Below are 23,255 nucleotides of genomic sequence, written 5' to 3' on the forward strand. Positions count from 1 at the left end.
TCCTGAAGAGAAAGTGATAAATGATGGCCAAGTACAGAGCCTGTGCATTACGGCTGGTCGATAACAGCCACGTAGGAAACTCTGTTTACTCTGGAGAAAAAGCGCTGTTTGTTCCCGGGGCCGAAACGTGACACCACTGAATCGGTTCTTTATCACAACTGAAAACCACGTAACTGCATGTAGCGCGCCATATGACCATGACCCTGGGGCTGTGCTGCACTTCTCTGTGGCGGCTCTTCACACTCCTGGATACCGCCAACTCCCACTAACCTACCAGTTAAGGGCACCGTGAAGCCCCTGAGACTATTAAATAAAGAAATGCAACACGACAAACAGTTGTGCCAATCTTGACTTTGGTCTTTAGTTATTACTTTGGTTCTGAGTTACAATGAAAACATGGAAACTGCTTCCCTGTATTTAATGCTACAACCTTTAGATATTTGATTCGGATATATATTTTGTGAAAAATATGAAGCCTTTTTCTTCTTGCTAATATTCTATGCCTGCATCAGTTTCTGAATAAAAGCATTATTAACTCCTAGAATTACAGAATGTTAAAACTGGAAGAGAAATTAAAAATAATCCAGTGAAAACCACTTGATGTAAAGACGTGGAAAATAAGATGCCAAAAGATGGATGGCATTTAATTCATTTGCTACATAAAGTTCATATAGTGAGCTGAAGTGTACTGTGTCTATGTGACAGCAACAGACATTTTTGGTTAAAAAATAATGTTATTAACAGCTTATACCAATAAGTGTTAGGTTACTAATAGCACATCTAAATGATTTCGGTTTTAACTTCTGTTGCAATAGTACTTAAACATTTTCTACCATATTTCTTGTCCTTATTCTGAATAGGATAAGATGAGTCGGGGATTATTTAAATTCTCTGTGTGCCTTTGATGTATGACTTTGTTGAGCAGTGTTATAAGAATATTATCTGTTACAGGTTAACATAGCAAAGCTGTAGTGTGTTCAAACAACACAGTATTTGGTCCTATACCTTCCATGAACTTTTTGGAAGACTCGTTACCACCGGGTTTTGATTTCAATGGAAAAGTGGTTATGTATATAATATGCTTGGTTATGTTGCACTCTCGTTACAGCATATTGGCATTATTACTAACATTAGTCGAGGCTAAGGCCCATTTTTATCTTTTCATATCCCTTGGCATAAGATGGGCCATCAACAAATGCTAGATGAAAAAAGAATGAACGAACAACAAAGCAATGAACAGGGGAAAATATTGATTTGGCACTGGTCTTATTTTAAGAAATCCTGATGCCAGGGGTCTATATAAACAAGGTCTAATCCCTAACAGAACACTTAGGTATGAATGGTTGGGGCTACTGCATGTGAAACAGGCTTTAGCGGGATGCAAAAATAAATAAATAAATAAAAATAAATAAATAATAATAATGTAAGGGAGAAATGTAAACAAAATCAATACTTATCAAGTAGCTGTAATGGAAAAAAAAACACACTTATGCCATCTTTTACTACAAGGAAGATTCCTTTTTCTAAAACCAGGTGAAAGAGAATGAAAATATTCAACTGCTAAAATTAAAAGGTAGAAGAAAAGCTGTTTGTGTGAGTGTCGTCAGAGGGCAGGAAGAACCAGAGCCAGGTCTGTGTTGGAACAAAGGAGGGGAAGCTGGGGGCTTTCCACTTCAGCTGGCTTGGGCTGACTCAGAAATGGATCTGTTATAAAACAGCTACCATTTTCTGTAAACAGAGTAACAATGCCCATATGCCAGCGAGTAAAGCTAGCTTTGCATTCACTGATTGATCCGGTCCTCAAAACAACCCATTAGTTAGGTATTATTATCTGCCTTCTACAGATGAGGACACAGAGCCTCAGAGAAGTAAAGCAACTTGACCTGACCAGCTAGATGCAGGTCAACCTGACGCAAGAGCCTGGGAGGACAGCTGGGCATGTACGGTCACAGGAGTCTGACAACTAAGGGTCTGACAGTTTGGTTTACTGTGACTCACATCTAAAAGGTGTGGCTCCCTAAGGTGTCAGGATTGCTAACGGGAGGGGAGTGAGAACAGAATGTTCACTCTAAGACTAGACTTCTGTATGATATAGACAAACTGACAAATTTGGTGTCTGATTATGGTCTTAGGTATATGGTGGCAGCAAGTGAGATAGCAGAAGAGTGACCTGGGTCAAGAATCTTGGTGTGACAAAAGGGATACGTGGTCAGAACAGCAAGATCTCAGAAAGGGATCTCAAACAAGAATGATGCCCAAAGGCATCCCCAATTCTGATGGCTCCTGGCTCGTTCACTCAAACACCCTCTGCTGAGTGTCCAGTGTGGTCCTGGGAGATGGGTCAGTTATTTCCCTCCTCTGGTGTGGGCATGTGCCTGGGCTCTTCTATAGGACCAAAGCTTCCTCTTCATCGGACCTACTTTTTTAAGTTAAAGAATTTGACTTGAAATGGTGATATTTCATTAGTGTATTGGTTGTAGGTGGTTTCTTCTTAGGGGTGATCTTGCATTTTACTCATGTTTGTGGCATTAACACCTAGAACTGTACCTAGAACTCAGCAGGTGCTCTATCATATGAGGCAAAGGAAGAAAGGAGGGAGAAGGGAAGGAAGAAAGACCAGAGATCCCTGCAAGCAAACAAAATTTGCAAATAATGAACAGCTGATCAAGATTTCTACGTAAAAAAATTGTTGACACAAAATGGAACACTCTCCTGTACATATTTCTTCCTCCACGTTAATGTGATGGAGGCTCCCAGCAAGTAGTATGCACGCATGTCCCTGTTACAAAGCCAGAAGATGACACTAACATGAAGACAGGCAGAAGAGAATTTTCCTAACAGTCTCACTTTGCAAAATGCCAGTGATCCATTTTTAACTTGCTTCAATGACAAATGAAGGAAAATGGTTTCCTTGGGCTTAACTACAAAGGGTTCCTTATGAAGGGCTGGGGGTCTTATATAAGCATAACCATGTTCCAAACAGCAAAGCCTAGATGAAGGCGGTAGGTGGGGAGATCAGGCACAATGAAATCTGTATTTTTAGACTTCAAAAAGTTCAGAAAAAAATTTAGGTATGCTCCCTTGATCACAAAGGTGTGCAGCTCAAGAGAGCTGAGAAGTATTAAAATATGAACTCTTCACAATACAATACCAATGATCTCGATGTTAGGAAATCTACATTGGCCAGTGAAGCAAACACATGTGAATGTCAAGGCAGCTCCCTAATGAACTCAACTTTCCAAAGGGAGGTGATGAAGGCAGGACAGCCCCAATGAGTGGAGGCTTCTAGGACATTTAAAGGTGGTAACAACCACAATCACAACAACGGTTCTGTAAACTGCATTTTAGCACCAATTCCATCAGGCAGGCACACTGATGGTAACACTGACAACTGAAAAAAACTGAATTACTCAACTGTGATTTTCTGTCTTCCTCATCAGAAGTATTCTTATAGAAGAAGGCGTTGAACGATTAAGGTTAAGAAGACATAAAGCCCAAGATAACTGATAAATCAGAAAGTGAGCATCTATATACGTTAAATAATTCCAAGCCTCTGAGCTCAGGATAATTACACCCAAAGGCTCACGGAGAACCTGCTTATTATAGAAGTATGGTCTATGTTTGAGAGATCAGAGAGCATGGAAAGAGATTTCAGAAAACTAAAGGAGGTCACCAAATGTTAATTCCAAAGGGACAGAGGAGGGGTGCCTGGATAGCTCAGTCGGTTGAGCATCCAACTCTTGATTTCGGCTCAGGTCATGATCTCAGTGTCGTGGGATCGAGCCCTAAGTGGGGCTTTGTGCTGAGGGTGGAGCCTGCTTGGGATTCTCTCTCTCTCTCCTTCTGCTCCTCTTCCCTGGTCATGCTCGCTCTCTCTCAAATAAAAAAAAAAATAAAAGGGACAAAGGATTCTAAAACTACAGAAACTAAGCTTGACATTCATGACTGAAAATTCTGTGGAAATAACATATGATTTGTGATATTTAGAAAAGAAAGCAATGACCACCGGTAGCCAGCATAGGTTCATGAAGAACAAGCCAGGCCCCATGCACTTCATTTTGTGTTTCAAACAGAATTTCCAGCCAAAGGGTGCTGCAAATATAATGCGCTTTGATTTCAGGTAAGATACAGACAGACTGTTTCACGAGATGATCGGACATGTTGTTAGCTGAGTAACTTCACTGAAAGAGTGAGGATTAGGGTTCAATGCCATTCTGCAGGAAGGTCTTTAGTGCTGTGTGGCTCTGTCCTTGGTTCTGTACAGTTTATTCCAGTTTGACAGTTTGCGTGAGGACACGTAAGCTATGCTTATCACATTATCAAGATTCAAAAATATTCCAAACAGTTGGAAAATGGTTTAAAACTTTCAGGATAATTTCTTATTTAATTTGCCCCTATATTTGTATCCTTTAAAAAAAAATCAAATATTCAAATGTGGAACGCATGGAGAGCCAATGTAAAGGACACCGAGTGGTGCTAGCTAGCTATACTTGTAAACTCAGTATTACCCAACAGTGTGCAATTCAAAGAGCTAATGCAAACTCAGGCCACACAATAGCACTGCATGGATCAGACCACATTCTAAAGTGTTCTATCTGTTTCTGGGCCACACACATTTACATAAGGAAAATGACATATTATGTCAAAAGATGGAAAGGACTAAGAAAGTTCAAAAACCCATGTCACGTGTGGAATGGCTGAGAAGACTGAAAAGGCTTATTCCACTAGAAGAATCAGGAAGATTAAAAATCATTTTAAACAAGAAGGGCAATTTTTCCCCCTTCTGGAAGCAATGCAATATACTTACTCTCTAAAGTTTTGGAGGTCACGCATGACCTGGAGGCGTGACTGGAATCTACATATGAGCGAGCTGGGATCAACAGTGTGAAGCATATTCTAAGAATTATGGCTGCCACACACGGACTGTGTCACCCTTTGTGTGGGTGACCGCCTTGTCATCGCATGAGCCCAGCAAAGGTGTTACAGAGACAGCCGATAGGTGGTCGGAAAGAGGAAAGCCGTACCCCAAAGGCCTAAGGGCTGCACCCATGATGCAGCGGGACATGCAGAGTATCTGAACACAATGAAATGGGAGTGAAAACCAAGAGAAAGGAGAACCTCTTTTTCCCCAAATGACTGTGCATCTGTTTAAGTACAAATTTTTCTTTTCTTCTTTCAGGTTGCTAAGGGAATGCCTCAACAGGAATGAAAGAGATATTCAATCACCTAATATGCTTTGACAATATCACACGAGGCTCAGAAAAAGTAAAAAGTGCCGTCTTCGGCCGTCTACTTACTGTTTTTACACTGACAGGTTCGACAACCATTGTGATCAAGTTTGAAACCGTAAACACAGTCCTTCTCCGTCAGCGTGCAGTTTGGTAACTCCCCACATGCAGGTGGATCAATTGTGATGTAGGTTGGTTCTAATAATAATAATAATAATAATAATAATAATAATAATAGAAAAAATCAATGAAACATATGATTACCTCTTAGACGCTATTCAACCTCTGAAACCACACACTACTGCAGTTGCAAAAAGAAAAATCAATAATTTTCATCAAACCCTAAGCTTTCACACTTTCATAATGTTCGTAAGCCCTGAAACAGAAAGATTTTTATTTAGATTTTTGAAAATTCCCAAACTTTATTTTTTACATTTGAACAATTTATGTATTTTTTGGTACCCTTACATAATACTTCCCCGTGGTCACCACTACAGAAAGCAGAGGGGAGATGTTAAATCAATTCCATGTAAATTGTCAACTTTTCTTTTATTTCTTCCTGATGTTTTCTGAACGATCTATAAAAAATCAGGACATAGCTTCCAACGGTCCATCAGCTCTTCATTTTGCAACACTTCTGAAATCTGGATTTCCTATCATTTATGTGACACTTCTTCAATTATTACAAATGATATGATGGATAACAGGGACTGAGAACTTATCCTCGGGGCCCAGGGCTTATGGGAGTGGCAGAGTTAGACACAAGCAGTCAGCAGGAAGAGCGAGCAGCCCTTCTGGGAAGAGGTGCACAGAAGGAACCAAGGCCAAGGGTGAAGCTTTACCTTCCCTGCCATGTTAATAATGAAGAACTGTCCTGGGTCATAAAAGTAATTATACACTTATGTAAAGTGCATAACGGGTCTGTACAATGTTTGCAATGAATGTTCTTCATAAACGCCTTCAAGCCTCATCCCACTCCAGGGAGAGGAGCGCTATCGTTTTCCCCACTTTATGGGTGTGGAAATCTAGGATGCTCACATGTCCCAGATCACAGAGTAAGTGATGGGCCCAAGACTCGAACCCAGGCATTCTGGCTCCAAGGTCACAATCTTGGCTTCTGTGTAATACAAAGCCCACTGTAACGGTTCTTGTTTTGCAGTGTGGATAAGGGGCAATTTATATAACGTAAGATTTTGGGAAGGGTACTGACAAAGGGAACAGGGCCACAGACATAGTTCTGTATCCTCTTTTTAATCAAAAGATACTACGAACTTCTTCAGAGTAAGCGGGTTCTCACAATCTTTGTGAAGAGCTAAGTACGGAATGTCTGTACCTATGTTTCCACAAATGGAAAATATGAGGTGCAGAGAGGGTGACTGGCTTATCTAAGTTTACATAGCAACCCAGTAGCAGGCTGGGAATAGAACAGAGGTTCCTGACCTCCTGTCCAACACTCTATCCATTAGTTCACACTGTCTTCTCAAGTTTCATCTCCAGTTACCATGGAAGAGAGACTAAAATAAGGGTTTTAGCTGCCACTGCTAAGATCAAGAGTTCTAAATTTTTATCCATCTGCTAAAAGAGGCCGATGATTCAGCGCTTCACAGGTAGCGGGCAACTCTGACTTATGCAAGGGATGCTTTGATCGGCATTCTCCCAGTACAAATACGTATGAAGAGGGTATAGCACATTCTCTATTTTTACTGCAACATGGTTTGAAGCACATCTCCCTGAAATTTTTATATAAACTTTCCACTGCCGTAAAACTTCTGGTTTCCTTCCATCACTAAAGTATCCTTTCTCACAGGTAACTGTAAACATCAAAAAGTAGTTCTAAGTTGAGGCAAGTTTTAAGATACAGTGAATTAATTACAGCTGTGCTGCCTTCTTACATTCTTTTAAAATTTACTGTAAACATCTCTGGTTTTCAAAACTATATAGTTTTTTTTTAATCACTACTGTTATTAGTCACCCCAAATAAGGATTCCATTTCAGCTTTCAGCCACAAGACATCCAATGTTTTGTCAATATCATCCTGACCACAAACCTAAGACAGAACAGAGGAACTGTATCACCTGTAAGTAATGATGCTGTCGATTATCCCACAGAAAAAGGGGTTAGGTCTATGTTCTAGGGTGATGAGAGCAAAAATCAGGGCTGGATCCTGAACTCTCTGTCCAATGCTTTAGGGAATGGCTGATGGGCACGAAACGTTTTGAGCGTGTCTACACGGGCCAAACAAAAGCTTGTATTCTTAACTGACACTTAAGTTTGTGAAAAACTTTTGCTTTAGAGAACGTATTATGGAAAAGCATATATTTGGGCAGATTACACTGAGGCTGGAAATGCATCATGGAATTTTACTTTCAGTGAATTTTAGGGATTTATTAAGAGAATTAATAGTGAGGTACATGCTATTTTTGATACTTATCATGATTAATGGATGAGATCAGAATTGTGATCTGTGGCTAGAAAGGAAAAGGAAAAAGTAACAGAGTTGTTGGGGATCAGAACAGCAACACTGACCTGAACAGCCCCACACCTTATCTAAATAGCTGCATCAGCTAGGGTGTGTGTGTGTAGTCATGGATGTACATCAAGCACAAATTTCTCCAGGAGAGGAAATACAACATTTTCCCTACATGTTTCCCTACAACATTCAGGATAATAGCTTTTGCTCAGTTTAATAAGTTAAAAGAAAATGCATAGAAGGGCTGTTTAGTAGGTGCTGGTCCTGAAATGCTGCATTGTAAATATTTCAGATAAAACAAGTCCTACTGGATGTCTTCCAGGACTCAGATAATATGGTAGAATGCAAGAAGCAAAAAATTTTCTGCCTTTAACATTGTATTTCCCCTTCATTTATGATGCATTAGGTGGAAGAAATTGGGAAGTATATACATTTCAAATTATGTCTCCCTCAATATTTAATATTAAAACACAGAAAAACTCAACAAAACCATTTACTCATGAAAATTGTCAATTTACTTGAGAGCTATTCAATTTCCACTCAATAGGCTAGGCTGAATACAACAACACTCACTGTGATATATTCAATACAGACAGAAGTCTAACTGTTTTTAGAAAGCATTTTAACATTTGTCATCTCGTTTCAGGACATTTAACAAGTAAGTAGTGTTTTCCTGTTCAAGTACAAACTGGAACAAATTTTAAAAGCCTTTTGAGGGTGGCGATGCACGATTCTGGGGGGTACTTACTGCTGGTGTCCTAGGTCACTGGAGGAAATGGTGATCTGTAAGAGACACATGCGTAGACAACTAGCTGTCTAACATTTCGTCTGAAGTCATGCATTACCGTTCTATTACCTTCCATCATTCTCTCAACATTTTAGTGCCTAGTGTCCTACCCTGTGGGCCCTCTCTATACTAGAGTTCTGTAAGAACAATGTCACAACAGGAATATGCAACTACAAGTTAACTAGCAAAAAGTCTGCTATCACCATAAACGGATCTGAGAGTTTTCTCTCAGTCAGTCCAATACACTCACATGTAATCTCTGAAGTGGTCCTATTACTAACACCAGAGCAGTGTTTTGAGAAAGAAAGACTACTGCGATTCAATTTCTTATTCCAAATAATGAACCCAAAGGGAGACCCATGGGATACCATCCTGAATTAGAGCGTTTAAAATCAACGTTACATTTACAGTCCTTACAGGGCAAGATTGTTTGCAAAGTTCCTATCCAAGGAAGTTCTTGGTGTGGGAAGAGGGAGTTTTAAAGAATCTAGAATTGTGGTATCATAGCATGATTGTTTCTAATCCATATACATCAAGAAGCTCGAGGAGGTGTTAGTGAGGTTTGGGAAACGTGCATGCGGCTTGTTAGAGCATTTTTAACTATGTGTATCAGGAACTGCTATTATCTCCCAGTTTCTCTGAGCAACAGTGTTCTCAATATGGAGGATATCCTGATGAGTCTTGGCCCCAAGACCAGAAGATTCTCATGTAAATCCTGAGTGTCTATGCTCTTATATGACATGGGATACGGTATTGAAGTGATAGTCCAGAACGTACGTGCCTTTCTAGAAGGATGATGGCGATGCTGTACCCTCGGCAGGTTTGGGGGTTATCTGTTGAACAGAGTCTTGCTAAGACTTTTGGAGACACTGATGCATCATGGTAAATGATGCCTGTCACGTGGAGCAAAGAAAACTGTCCCCCTTCAAACCCGTTGGGCGGAGATGTGTTAGTGGGCCCCTTTCACAGGAGAGCAATGGTCTTGGGTCTCCTCACTGAGGAGAATGAGAAAACACTTGCACAAACGTGGGTATCTGGCAAGGGGAAGTTCAGTGAAGTACTGCTTACAGGATCAGCCTGAAATTCCATCTCATCTTGTATTGAATCAGCTGAGGAATTAAAGAAATACCTTAATGTCCTCCAAAGGAAGAAGGCTTGAAACAGCAGGAATTCATTGTCTTTGGCTACAACTATTTCTAAAGGGAACCCTGGAACAGCTTCTTTGTGGAGAAGAATTCTAGAAATATTTTCTGAGCCTAGAAGCAATAAAGAACAAAAATGGGTGTTTGTTACATCTACATCCAGTTTGCTTGCTGTTTCCGACCCCGCATCTGAGTGGGGGTCGCTGCTCTCCTCAGCCTGTTTTCCTCAATGATTTTCAGAGTACCTCACACTGTCCAGAAGAGCTATTTTTACAAGAACCCTTGGGGTTGTGTCAGGAGTCCAGATGTTCAGTCACCAATTCTTATCCTAAGTCTTAGAGAACAAAATTCTGGAAGGAAACCTATAATATGCAGTAACATAAACACATACTGCTTTTTAATTTTACATTTATTTAAAATTTAGGAATAGCTATTTTTCGTATCTCAGGAAGCCCAACAAAAAAGTCCTTTACTAGTAAAAATATTTCCAGGAAAACATTCATATTTTTTGAGATTCCGAGAGCCTCACAAACTAGGTTTCTGAAGAACACCACCAATATTTTACATTGATGTTCAAGTATTTCTTAGGAGCAATTTTATCTACTCAGTGGACATGGTAAGGCACTGTGGTCATAGTTAATCCAATCAAGAGTACAAAGTTAAAATAAAATCATTATTTTAACTCCTAGGCCATAGTACTAGACTGTAAAATAATTATATTTGATTATTCAGGAGATACAAATGTGTTAAGCAAATCTAAACTCTCCACTTTTTTGCTTTTTGTTATTTTATTTTACAGAAAATTCTCCACAAAGAAAAGGAAGAAGATGAAACCAATTTAACCTTGTAAGATGTTGATATAAAGTTTTAATATCAGTCCTTTCGTCCTGTCAGATACTTTAACATACTCGGGACAGCAACAACAAAAGAATATATTTTGGCCTTCCGTTATTTTAAAACGTGTAATAATCATGTGAATTTGCTCCTGAAATAATTTATATAATCGCTAGTTTGTTCTGTTTCGAGCAGCTATAGGTTAAATGAAAATGTTAATAGATGCTTTTAACTTGGTGTCTAATCTGTATTACTCCACTGAACGTCTGGTTTTGAAATAATGCATACAAGGCTCTTCTCATTACCTTGATTACTACGAGCTGTTTATCTCCCGCAAATAATACTAATTATCTCCATTGAGAAAGGTGTGAAGCACTCTTTCTGATTAGCAACCCTGGGAAGGTGACAGCCAATTAGTAGCTCTTGAGTCTGGGCAGGTGGGTGACCGGAGAAGGACACTTGTGGAAGACAAGCAGAGCCATCCCTTCTGGGTCTGTCGGAAGCACCGCCTTGGACACGGGGTCATTAGCTCTAGCTGCAGATTTCAATCTTCTCTAGGAGTCCTGCCCCACCCTGCTGCGGTCCGGGTGCGAGGCAGGTCTGGGGGCGCCTGGCTGCAGGCAGCAGCTGTCTGCCAGCACCCTGGATTGCTGCGAACACATGAATGCATACATGTGGGTGTGCGCACATGCTAAGAGAAGTCTTTCTGGAAAAACGTCAATACGGGCAAATTTCTAGAGAAAGTAGGGTTTTTTTTTTTTTTTAAAGGTAGATTCATTCTAACATTTCTTTTGTAAGCTAAAATTTTCAAGTAGAAGTAACAAAACAAATGAGGTTTATTCCTGTCTCTTATTTACCTTTCCTTTTGGACTTTAATAATGGCTTGCATAATGTTACATGGCTCTTGTCTGTAAATTCACAAGCCTGCTTATTCAGTTGTGTGGCAAAGATGAACAATGAAGTTATCTTTACAGACCTACTTCAGGTATTCTCTTCCTTAAGATTTTTTCAAATTAATTTAATTATTTACTTATTTGGGGCTGGACTTGGTTAAGCCATGTGAATATCTAATGAATGTGGGAAAATTCCAAAGCTTCGCTCACTTTCTAAGGCTAAATATGTCAGGTCTCCTATAGCTACCAGTTGCTGTTGGCCTGGCCAGGGCCATAAAACTGGAGATAAAGTTGGACAAGACAGAACCAAAGAAGATAGCTTATCTGTTTTGCTGTGTCTTCATATGTCATTCTGTTAACCACAGTCGCTTTTCAAAGGTGACCACAGTCAGAATACCAGTCCAGTAAATCACCAAATTGTCAACATAATTACTGCCTGGGAAGAGAAGTACAGTAAAGATGAAATTTTCCCAAATGAAGCTGCAGGGGAAACTATTAATGTAGACAAGAAGAAGAAAAAGATTGAGGATACAAAAATTCCCTCATCTGGAAGGTGGGGATTTCCATGGGGTATGAATGTGTATTTAGGAAAATCTCATTAAGTCATGGAAAAAAATCTACAACTGGAGTTTTCAAATTCTTTCAGCCACTACATACTTAGTGATCCTTTTTTCTTTTGTATATATTTCTCATAACAACACCTACATCCTTGTAATTTCTAAAGTACTTATCACAAAGCAGTTTCTTTATTTTAAAATGAATGGTGTGAAAATGTTCCCAAGATTCATATTATTTTAAGGTCAGATAGAGAAGCGACCATATATTTACTTTAGACCTATTTATTAACTTTGTATGCTTTTTCTCAGTGTCTCAGCACTGAGAACAGAGCCAGGAGCTGTTGGAGATATTTTTCTTCCTTTATCAATCTCATGTTTAATAGGAAAAGACAGTAGTATGATTCTGAGGTTATTATTAAAAGACCACAAAAGACAAATCAAAAAAAAAAATTTAAACAGAGCGGGCTATCTTTTTCCAGGAATTCAACTTGAGAGAGCTCGTAAAATGACTGGATTCCAAGAATAATTTGGATCTTTTATACTAGTCTTATATTTTATTATTATATTACTTTTATTGTTCAGTTTCCTAGAGAACGTATCTTGGTAATCTTTAACCAGAAATAACATGTGACATTTGTAAATACACTTGTATATGTGTGTGTATACACACATTTTAAGAGCTATATTGAACTTGGGTGTGTCAGGCGGTCAGAAATTTGGTATCTTAACCCAACCCTCTGGGAAATGGCCAAGGACCAGAGAGGAAAGGTCCCTGCATTAGGAGCAACGGTTTATTCATGGCTTATAACCTTAGCACCAAGCACAGAACTTGGCCTACAGTCGTGCTAAATGAATGAATAAAAAGAAAAAAAGACATCTGGGCACTGAAAGTCAGAGCACATTTTTTGAGGAAGAAGGGCTCCCACTCAAGATTGTCCTTAACAAGCTGAATCTCTAATTTCCTCCTACCTTTTGGAGGACTGGACAGGAAGTTCCTTAGGATCCTCATGGCTGTGCTGGTCCCTTACATAGGTACTCAATAAATGAGCTTCTCTCAAGCAGCAAGCTAGACCAGAATGCTGCTGTGAACCAGACACTCTAATAATAGTGAAACCAGAGTGAAAATCCCCAAACCCAAGCAGTCTGAGAAACCCAGTGATGATACTCCATTGCCTAAAATAGGTTAACTTATGACCTGTACCTTTGGCTTGAGAAGGCACACAGGTATACAAAGCATTGTAGGTCTCCCTTCAAAATTCTTAACATAAAATCTGACACCCCAAATTTCGCTTTGCTGGAGAATTCACGTCTGTGACTACCTCAATTCACTGATGGTGCCAAATGAATGAAGTGCTACTAAAATAGTCCTGAAAAGAGCTGGGCATGCACTCAATTCAGCAACACAACTAGCAGGGGACGAAGGGCTCAGCAAGAGTCAGAGGGAGAAAAGAGACAAGTCCAAAGCTGAACGCACAAGGGCACTGATGATGTCATCCCAGTGCCTGGCACCTGGAGGGGGCTGAGGAGCCTATTTATTTTACTCCGTGGGGATGTCAGTGCCACTGGTCAGGGCCCAGTGCCTGGACAGGAACGAGGCTGGGCAGGCCTGGGTACAGAGACAGCTGGGGAGTGGCTCGCATGCCCTCTGGGGTGGGGGGGAGGGTGCATATCCCTCGGCAGCGGCAACAGGCTTTCCTGGAGGTCATAGAGCAATGTCAAAATTCCTGAACCAGACAGAGGCTCAGGAAAACAAACAGGGTCAAAGGCCAGGCCACAACAGGTCAGGATCATAGTCATTGGGTCTCAGCACTGAGAACAGAGCCAGGAGCAAGAATGGCTTCTGAGTCTGAGCCATCATGGTCGAGTCCTTTCATATTCACCATCTTATTTCCTCACCCTCTCCCTTCTCACGATGGGGTCTAAGGAGAAGCAATGCCAAGGACGTGGACTTGGAGTCAGGAGATTCAGCATGAGTCCCTATGCTCTTATTACCTTACATGCGATGCTGAACCTCTCTGGGCTTCTATAAAATGGGAATATCCATTAATTATTCCAACCTCATGACATCACTGCGAGGCTCAAATAAGATCACAAGGAGGGGACAACAAACTCTAAGGGATACACGGTTATTACATGTTGCTATAATTACTGTTGTTAATGACTATCCTGCCTGCTTGGAGCTAGAACTGGTCTCAGATGATGGCTGAGTAAATGCATTATGTGCCTCTTGCAGGCCTTAAATGTTTGGCTGATAAATGGTGCGACAACTGGTTTGGCATTCTGAACCCTGACCATTGTAACTTAAGCATCATTTTCTATCTCCAGCGATAACATGAAAAGCATCTGGGATGTGGGTCGGTCCATGACATCCTTTCATATGGTCTGGTAAGCTTTGGAGCGTGTTAGTGACCGGCCACTGGCGCCTTTCACGTTTGCTGAGTAGCAGTCTGATATCATTGTTCCCCATTTTCACTGTGTCCATGGTGTCTCGAAGAGAACAGAAATCTCTTCATAATCAGCTTATCCAGTGTGAGTTGAGACAATGGTTCTGTGCGCCTGGCTGACCCCGTTCTTCCTCTCTCATGATGGGGGCCTTGCTGGATCCTTGGGGAGGAGGGCAAATTCATTACACTACAATATGGAGTATCTGCATAGCTTTGCCAGTGGTTTTGCCATTTTTAAGTTGCAAGAGGATACAGAAGACCCATCTCTAAAAGCTGCCTTTGATGAGCAAATCTTCGTTTGATCAATCTCAGTGTGATCTAAGATATGTCAACAGTAAGAAACAGTTCAACCAGTACTTTCTTAACAATGACACTGGGTGCGTTTCACTCAAATAGTAACACGCTCACTGTCTCTCTTACAGGACTGTAGAGCAGCCCTACTGAATTAATCTGGCCTAAAATCTCCATGGAATCTTTCTAAAACTTGGTTCCCAGAAAGCATGAAAGAGTCATGATCTTAAAAAGATCTGAACTTGCTGATCCTTCTCAATCTGCAAGGCTTAGAGCCACCCCAAACTGTTTATTATTATCTCTAAGCATTTTTTTCGGTAAAATTTTTAATGGAAGAGAGACTCCCTAAATTGGTTTAGAAAGGGAACGGACATGCAGGGCAAGAGCTTTCCAATTGAGATGAAAAAGAACACCATCTCTTGTCTTCCCACTGACGTCCAAACCAATGGCTCCAGGGCCACAGGGCAAGACAGAGGCACAGGCAAATGGCAGGCACCGCATACCTAAACGCGCATTCAATACACCTAGCCGATCCCAAAGCAGATCCAAAGCGGTCTCAAGTTATATCAAGCATGTATACGTTTTTAAAGTGAGGAATGGAGGGCCAAGGTAAATTTTACGTAGAAAAGAATTTCCTGCAGCCAGGGATGAGGTCAGCACCCAGAGAGCATGCTGCGAGGTCCTGCCTGGTTGAAGAGTCACGTGGCTCACAGACTCGGCTCTCCGTGTGCCCTAGCAGCCAAGGCGAAAAGTCAAACCCAGGGACCAAGTACTTGTTGGTGTCAGAAGTTTCGTGGGGATTCTTGGTTGTGTTTCACAGCGGTGATGCAAAATAAGAGCTGGAGCTTTGTACTGACTCTTATTTTCGACTGGTGGCCAGCTAAGTGCTGGGGTCTCCGGTGGTCTGCGCGTGCGTGAACTGGCTTCTGTTTCAAAAAGACATGATGAATCCAGCTAGGCTCTCAGGCGTGAAGGTAAAATTGTATTGTGTAAATTTTATGTGTAAATAGGTATTCATTCTGCAGCTAGAAACGGTAGGTAAAAATTTGGTCTAACTGCTAATAATTCAATTCAAATTAAAACAAACAAACTGTGTGACATGACAAGGCATCACCATCCCCCGTTTCTGCCAAATTTCAAAAAAGTACTCCACGTTCACTATGGCTTATCGCCAATGGAATTTAGATCCAACTGACGGTAGGACCCCTGGACCAAAATGTGGCAGTGCTGGGTCCCCTGGTAACAGATTTCCCAGTCTGCACGCTGACGGATATGGGGAGTACCTGGGGGGGTGAAATGAGAACATGTGGGTGTGGTCTGGACCCCTGCCTTCTCAGCAGCCACCTCTCCTGGAAGATCCACAAATGGCCAGAGGACATTCTTTAATTTTTTAGTAGACATTTTCACTCTTGCAGGGTTGTTTTTTTTTTTTTTTTTTACAATAATATTGCAGCATTTTATACACTTGAGTGACATTTTATCTTCAAAAATCAGACACAGCACAGCGAATACTTCTAAATAGGGCCTCTAGAACAATTAATTCACCGGGTAACTCACGATCTCTACAGCTAACCCTCATGTATTAAACAATGTGAAATTGTTTTGTTCTTGTAAGATAAACTTGAGACCATACAGTGACACAGTTTAAAATGGTCCAATCAGAAGTGGAGTTAGAGAGTTAGCATAGGGATCACTACCTCTTTTAAAAGAGTTATTTCTAGGGGCGCCTGGGTGGCGCAGTCGGTTAAGCGTCCGACTTCAGCCAGGTCACAATCTCGTGGTCGGTGAGTTCGAGCCCCGCGTCAGGCTCTGGGCTGATGGCTCAGAGCCTGGAGGCTGTTTCCAATTCTGTGTCTCCCTCTCTCTCTGCCCCTCCCCCGTTCATGCTCTGTCTCTCTCTGTCCCAAAAATAAATAAACGTTGAAAAAAAAAATTAAAAAAAAAAAAAAGTTATTTCTATAGGGAAACTATTTTAGTCTAATTTATTTGAAAATATGTTTGAATGGAGCACCTGTAACTTCAGAAAAATGTAATATATGACCATTTAAATAAATGCTTCTAGCCCCTAGAAGTCATAAAATACTATGTAGTAAGTGAATTGATTTTTTTTTTAATAAACACACCAGGAGTTATACTTACAAATAAGTGTTATTGCTAAAAGCCCTCACTTTCAGAGGCTATATGCTTGTGCTGAAATGCTATTCATGTTAAAATTCTATTTGAAACTTCTCTTTGGAGTTGCTTTCAGAGCAAATTACTATGTCATAGAAGACAAAGTGCCTTTATTTTACTGTCACTTTTTGCTTCCTCTGAATGATTTTACCCAGGTAGATCATCCACTTTTTCTCACCAGACTTAGACGTGAATGACTCTGACTATTTCCTAGAGTCTGATAAACCTTTGAAGTCAGGGGTCTGTGAAGCTAAAGACGTTCAAAAGCCTGTGCTGCAAGCCCCAATGCCAGTTTCAACAGAGGAGTACCAAAAATATTCTGAGCGACTATATTTCTGCAGGAACTGTACAGTTTTCCCACAGAACTATTCTGAAAGGAAAAACACTTCACTTGGATGTGTACATTTTGCTACACTGAAAAAGAAGCTCACTACTCTATCCTTGGACCTTGTATTGGTCTTAACAAGCAGGCTTTCACATGAAAAGTGCTGTCAGGTGCTTTAAAACAGGTGTGTCGAGGGGGCGCCTGGGTGGCACAGTTAAGCGTCTAACTTCAGCTCAGGTCATGATCTCACTGTTTGTAGGTTCAAGCCCCACACTGGGCTCTGTGTTGACAACACTCGGAGCCCGGAGCCTGGTTCGGATTCTGTGTTCCCCCTCCCTTTGCCTCTCCCCCACTCACGCTCTGTCTCTGTCTCTCAAAAATGAATAAACGTTAAAAAACAAACAAACAAACCAGGCGTGTTGAGACCAATCCATTCCCTAGAAAGGAGGTAAACAGTTAAGTGCAGCAGAAAATCTCCAAAAAGCTAGACAATGTGATTATTACTTAACATGGTGAATTCTATCAACTGATAAAAAGCTAAAAGAAAACCAATTCTGCTACATCAGGGTCAATGGCTGTGTACCATAAAGAAAATGGGATCTTTCTTTTTAAAGTCCATGAGCCTTTTCTGAAGGGCATGTTTCTTAATAACCTTCATTAACTTCTGTTTGGTTGCCTAAGAGTTGTCTCTTATCCAAAAAAAGTTTAACACAGTCTCAGTAGAGATTGTGTTTATTTAAGCTTGTTGGAAAAACATTCCTATCATTTCAAGAATGACTAAATATTTTTCATTCACATAGTTAGCATTCCAGACTATGTTTTCCTGCCTCTGTTGATTAGATGAAAATTAGCAGGCCCAAGTCTGAACTATTAGATTCAATTATTATCTACGCAGGAAAAGGATGAGACACCCAGCAATAATGCCCTTTTAGGTATGGGAAGCGGAGAGCAGAAGACGCGAAGAACAGCCCCTGGCAGGGAGCTTCAACAGGAAAACGCTTCATAGCTACGACTGCTGAAAAAGCTGTAAAATCAGAGGCAGAGGTTTTTCTAATCACGCATTTCACAATCAGCTCCGAACAATAACATTCTAATGTTATTTGAAATACCTAAAGCTATTTTAAATTACCAGAGAAAAAATCACAACACTATGAAATTCATCCAGGAAAAATTTCTGATGCTTTAGGTTAAATACCTACCTAGGTCAACAAACAGTCATGTTCCCTGTGTCTGTTACCCAACATACGACCTTATTTGGTCAATAAAAAAAACAAAAAAACCCACACACACAAAAAAAACCCAACAACCCAGACTGTGCTATGTTTTAATTTCCATTTATGGAACTAGTTTCCAGGACACTTAAGAGTTAAAGGATGGAAGAGCATGCCTAACAGTCTTTGAGATATTATGAGTATCTTATTATTCTTGGCCTACTAATAATAGCATCGTATATGGCACTGAAGCAATACCACCCATAAACTGAGTTTTGATCCTTGTTTGATGTATCAGAATGTTGATATCATGTGACCCTGTGGCATCTTTGACTTCGCTGCCTCTTGGGTCAGCCAAACTATGTTTGATTCCGTGCCACAGAAGCAGTAGCTTAATCATCTGAGATACTATTCAGCGAGGAAGTATTATGGGCAGGGCTGGAAACATTTTTTCTCGTTTTAAGGAATTCCCACCCAGATACGTGCCTGGTACAGACTTTTCTGGCAGCCCAGTAGAAATTTCACTTGAAGGGTGGCTTGATTCAAAAGACACCATCAGCATTTATGGGAAAGAATATAGTGCTCCTATACAATTAGGATTGACGAGGAGGCTGTTATGTCTGCTAGCTCACTGACCTCCAGCCCTTTAGAGAGGAACACAGCAGGCATTCTGGTGGGTGAGCTGACGTTGCAGTGGCTTACTCCATCCACACAGGTCAAGAGAAGCCTAATGCTCTTCAACACTGTCTCAAGTAGGATCAGGATTACCCAAGTAAGAGATCTAAGAAAGCCAGGTACCAGGGAGAAAGATAGTTGACTGTTTGGCTCAATCACATGTTATCCCAAGTTCAGAGAATTAGGAAGAATCAATGCAAAGGAATCTCTTATTCTTCCACTAGAAGAGCTGGCTTACTCCAGGTAAGCAGAATTATTAGGTCTGGCTGAAACTCAGCTCAGTTTCACATAATAACTCTGCAAACAGCACTCATTTTAAGTTTTTATTATGGAAAAGATCTTTTTCTGTTAGTCCTGAGGTAGACAGAGTAACAGGACAGACCCTTATGTACCCATTATCTAGCTTTGATAAGCTACAAATAACTCTTTGATATCCTGAGAGAGGAAACAGATTTGCTCTTGTTTCAGAGAAACAGAAACAGTAGAAAGAAACTAGCCATTTGCCCAACCACAAGGACGAAATGTATTTACTGGCAACCTAAGCCATAATGTTGAATATTACCTTATAAAATATTACCTATGCTGTTCCTGATTTTTGATAAGTGATACTCTGGGTGTTGGCTCTGAAATCCCCCAGGTTATCAAAGCCAACAAATCCTCCCAGCAGGAGACTGTGTACGTGGGGCCTGATGGACACTCAGGTCACAGAGGCCACCTGGGTGGGGTCCAGCCATAGCCCAAGATGAGACAGCAGACTGGGCCCCACATCAAGACTTCGAAGTAACAATGAAATTCTTATCTCTTGCATCAGGTGGGGCAGTCAGGCTGGCCTCATTCATACCTGTTCACATGTCTTGCATTTTTCTTATTGGGTCATCAAGTGCATGTCATATATACCTTGTAGCCAAAATTTCCCTCCTCAACACCTATCTTACCTTTAAATATAAAACAGATTTTTTTTTTTTTAAACGGAAAATGGTACTGTGTCCTTAGGGTCCCTCTGACATTAAGAATCAGCATAGGCACCACTTATATCTGATATTACTGGGAAAAAGTTGAAGTATTTTCAATATTGAATTGCGACGTTAAAAAAAAACGTAGTGAAATAACAAGGCAGGTCTTAAAAGCAGTACATTCAACTTGCCAGTGAGCATTAGCCTTGTGGGACTCTGGACACAGGGGCTAAACTGAAGAGGGAATAAACCACAGTTTACAAACCAGTGATGAAAGAGCCCTGTGGCTGCCCTGGGAGGGAGTCGAGAGCTCCGTGCTCATCAGGAGGACGCGTGGTCAACTTGAAGCTAATGGGTCCAGCTCGCCTGTAGACATCTGGGCCCATCGTGTGCCAAACACACTCCATCTAACACTCTTGCTTCCTACTCTCAAAGTGTATTTTCAAACATAGGCATTCTTTTTTTTTAAGTTTATTTATTTTGAGAGACAGGTAGAGAGCACGTGGGGGAGGGGCAGAGAGGGAGAGGGAGACAAAATCCCAAGCGGGCTCTGTGCTATCAGTGCAGAGCCGGATTCAGGGCTTGATCTCATGAACTGTGAGATCACCACCTGCGCTGGAGCCAAGAGTCAGATGCTTAACTGAGCCCCCCCAGGTGCCCCTCAAATATAAGCATTCTAACGTTGCTCTTTCTTCATCTGCTCAGGGTCAGCATGTGAGGCTCTGGTTACAGAAACCTCTACCAGGGTCTGCCCAGAGTCTTCCTCCTTCCTCAGCTCAGGAGGAGGTCTGTAAGAGGAGTTTGCTTGATTTCCTACTCCAGGCTCTTGCTCCCTCCCTGCCTCACTCGCTCATCATTTATTCATTAACAATTTCTGAGCACCTACTTACATGTCAGGTGCTGTCTTTTGGATTTACAAAATATGATAAATTCCCGGGTCGTCGGGGAGTAGCCTCTTTCAGGCTACTCGTGGACCTGGAGCACCGTGTGCTGTCTCAGAGGCAGCGCTCCTGATCGGTCCAGAGCCAGGGCTCTGGGAACACACTGGCCAGCCAGTTTCAAGCTCTACGACCTTGGGCGAGTCACGTGACCTCTAACTATGGATTCTGTGATGATACATTAGGATGGTGCTAGCAGAGGGAAGTTGTGAGAATCAAAGGAGCTGATGCCCTTAAAACAGGCTGTCTTTGTCGGTGTGCAAGAAATGTTAGCCACTGTCATTAAGGGCTATAAATGAGAGGACACAAACGGTGCCAGATGCCGAGGAAGCCCTCACTCTGCCACCTTTTCTGTTTTCAGTTTTTAAGGAGATAAGGACACATCTTCCATCTGTACGCTTAAATTGCATTGCAAACTTCATACGCTATTCCATTCTCTTCTATCCTAGCTCTTTAACAAGGGCGAGAAAACTAAAATCATGTGATTGAAGAATAAGAGGAAAGGAGGAGAAAAGCCAGCAGAGCAAAACCTGAGAATACAGTCAGTTACAGACTCACACAATGGGATGGCTTATCTGTATACCTGAATTGGGTGTTGACAATAACTTGGTAAGACTCAATCATGAGAGTACTTAAGTGCCAATTTAAAAAGCACTTAGGGACTTGTGAATTGAGTTAGCTATCAAGTAACAGCCTAGCCTTGAAGGGCCCTAGTTCCCGTCCTCCAGGAGTAACCAAGCACATGGCATTGTCACTTGGAACGTACGGATCTCCAGTAACAACAATGGTCACAACAATGTTTGTCCCAGCTGTAGGTCCTAATACACCATATGTGGAAGTCCAGTAATCTATTTAGAAAGAATCTCAAACCACAATCCCTGTGTGGGCTCTTTCATCTAATTTCAGGCTCTGAGTACCCTGGGACTGTAGCTAATAGGGTGAGGGCCAACATTTGTTATGCAATTGTGCACAGAGGAATTTACTGTGTACAAACTGCATAAATACCAGTGTTCCTGGTTTCTCCAAGTAATCGTGGCTGATTATTACACATTAACACCTTCCCTTTTTCTTACTTCATCTAATCTTTTTGCTATTCTGAGATCACTTGAAATTCTGTTTAAATATGCTGCTGAAAAAAATTGTTTTCAAATAGTTCCGGAGACTTTCTCAGGTCCTATAAACTAAGCAATAAGTTTCATTTGCCTTGTATTATTTTATAAGTTTATTATTATTAATATGTAACCTTCTGGTACTCAGTCTTAAAGTTGCATGCTCTTTTTTGATCCCATAACGAAAAGAATCTGTCTTCCTACTACACCTTAAAAGGAAAGTTATTGGACAGCAAGCATAATCTTATATGAAACTCACTACTTAAGTTAAAAACAAGAAACTCAACATAATCAATCGAGTTCTCTGAGGACTAGAAAATGGAGCATGGTGAAGGCTGGATGAAGAGAGAAAAGTGCTGTAAGGAGAAACCAAGGAATTGAGGGCAGCAGAGCTGAGAGCTTGAAATCAAGGTGCTGAGTTCTGGGAAGGAGACTATCTGGACACGAGACTTGGGAAGGAAATCTGTTGTAACTGTCAAAGGCATCCTTCTCCTGCCCCCCACCCCTGCCCGAGCTCCTCAAACCAGGGCAGGGGAGAGGGGCAGGTGGGAAAGGGTGGGGTAGGAGGGGGGTAGATGGGTAGGTCCAGAAACACCCGGAGTAGATTTCAAACCACAAATGACCTCCTCCTCTGTCACCCCACTCCCCCTGACATCGGGCCAAGAGCCAGAGATGAAGAGAGACGAATAAGTGGCAATAGGGGCGTGAATAAACAGATGACATCTGGGGGCGTGGGAAAAATGATGAAACGCAGCCGAATCTGACAGGACTTCTGTGTATCCCATCACTGTTACATAACGGCAACTGACCTTGGAGGGAATTACCGAAATCTCACTCAACCTTTATTTCTTCATCTTTAAAACACAATGATGTGGCCTTCAGCACAGTGTTGCGTGTGCATTAGACGACATCAGGTACTTACCGCACAGTACCTAAATACGGGCATGCCTTTTCTCTTGGTTTTGTATAAAACAGCCTAAAATATTTTCTTTGACCTTAACGAGGAGTTGTCTCTCATTTATCTTTGTGTCCAGTGCCGCATTTGGACAATCAGAAGTTCTTAGTAAATTTTTTGGAATTAACAGCTGACCAAAACTATCACTCTTTTCTCAAACAGTGGAAGGTTAGATCACACCTCCACAGAGATGTGAGATCAAACTCTAACATTCTTTCCCTCTCCAAACATCTACATGCTGTACAAATAAATCAGTCCTTTTCACACACAC

General features: G+C 41.2%; 1 protein-coding gene across 3 annotated transcripts in view; it reads right to left on the minus strand.

The window, feature by feature from the left end:
- Positions 1 to 23,255, minus strand: part of CRIM1 (cysteine rich transmembrane BMP regulator 1) — a 191,695-nt gene that overhangs the window by 47,769 nt on the left and 120,671 nt on the right. For all 3 annotated transcript variants that reach the window (XM_047854122.1, XM_047854124.1, XM_047854123.1), the window contains exon 8: positions 5,298 to 5,426. In XM_047854122.1, coding sequence (XP_047710078.1) covers positions 5,298 to 5,426 — 129 coding nt within the window. The remainder of the gene's footprint in view (positions 1 to 5,297; positions 5,427 to 23,255) is intronic.

This window comes from Prionailurus viverrinus, chromosome A3 (genome assembly GCF_022837055.1).
Source record: "Prionailurus viverrinus isolate Anna chromosome A3, UM_Priviv_1.0, whole genome shotgun sequence".
Lineage (NCBI taxonomy): Eukaryota > Metazoa > Chordata > Mammalia > Carnivora > Felidae > Prionailurus > Prionailurus viverrinus.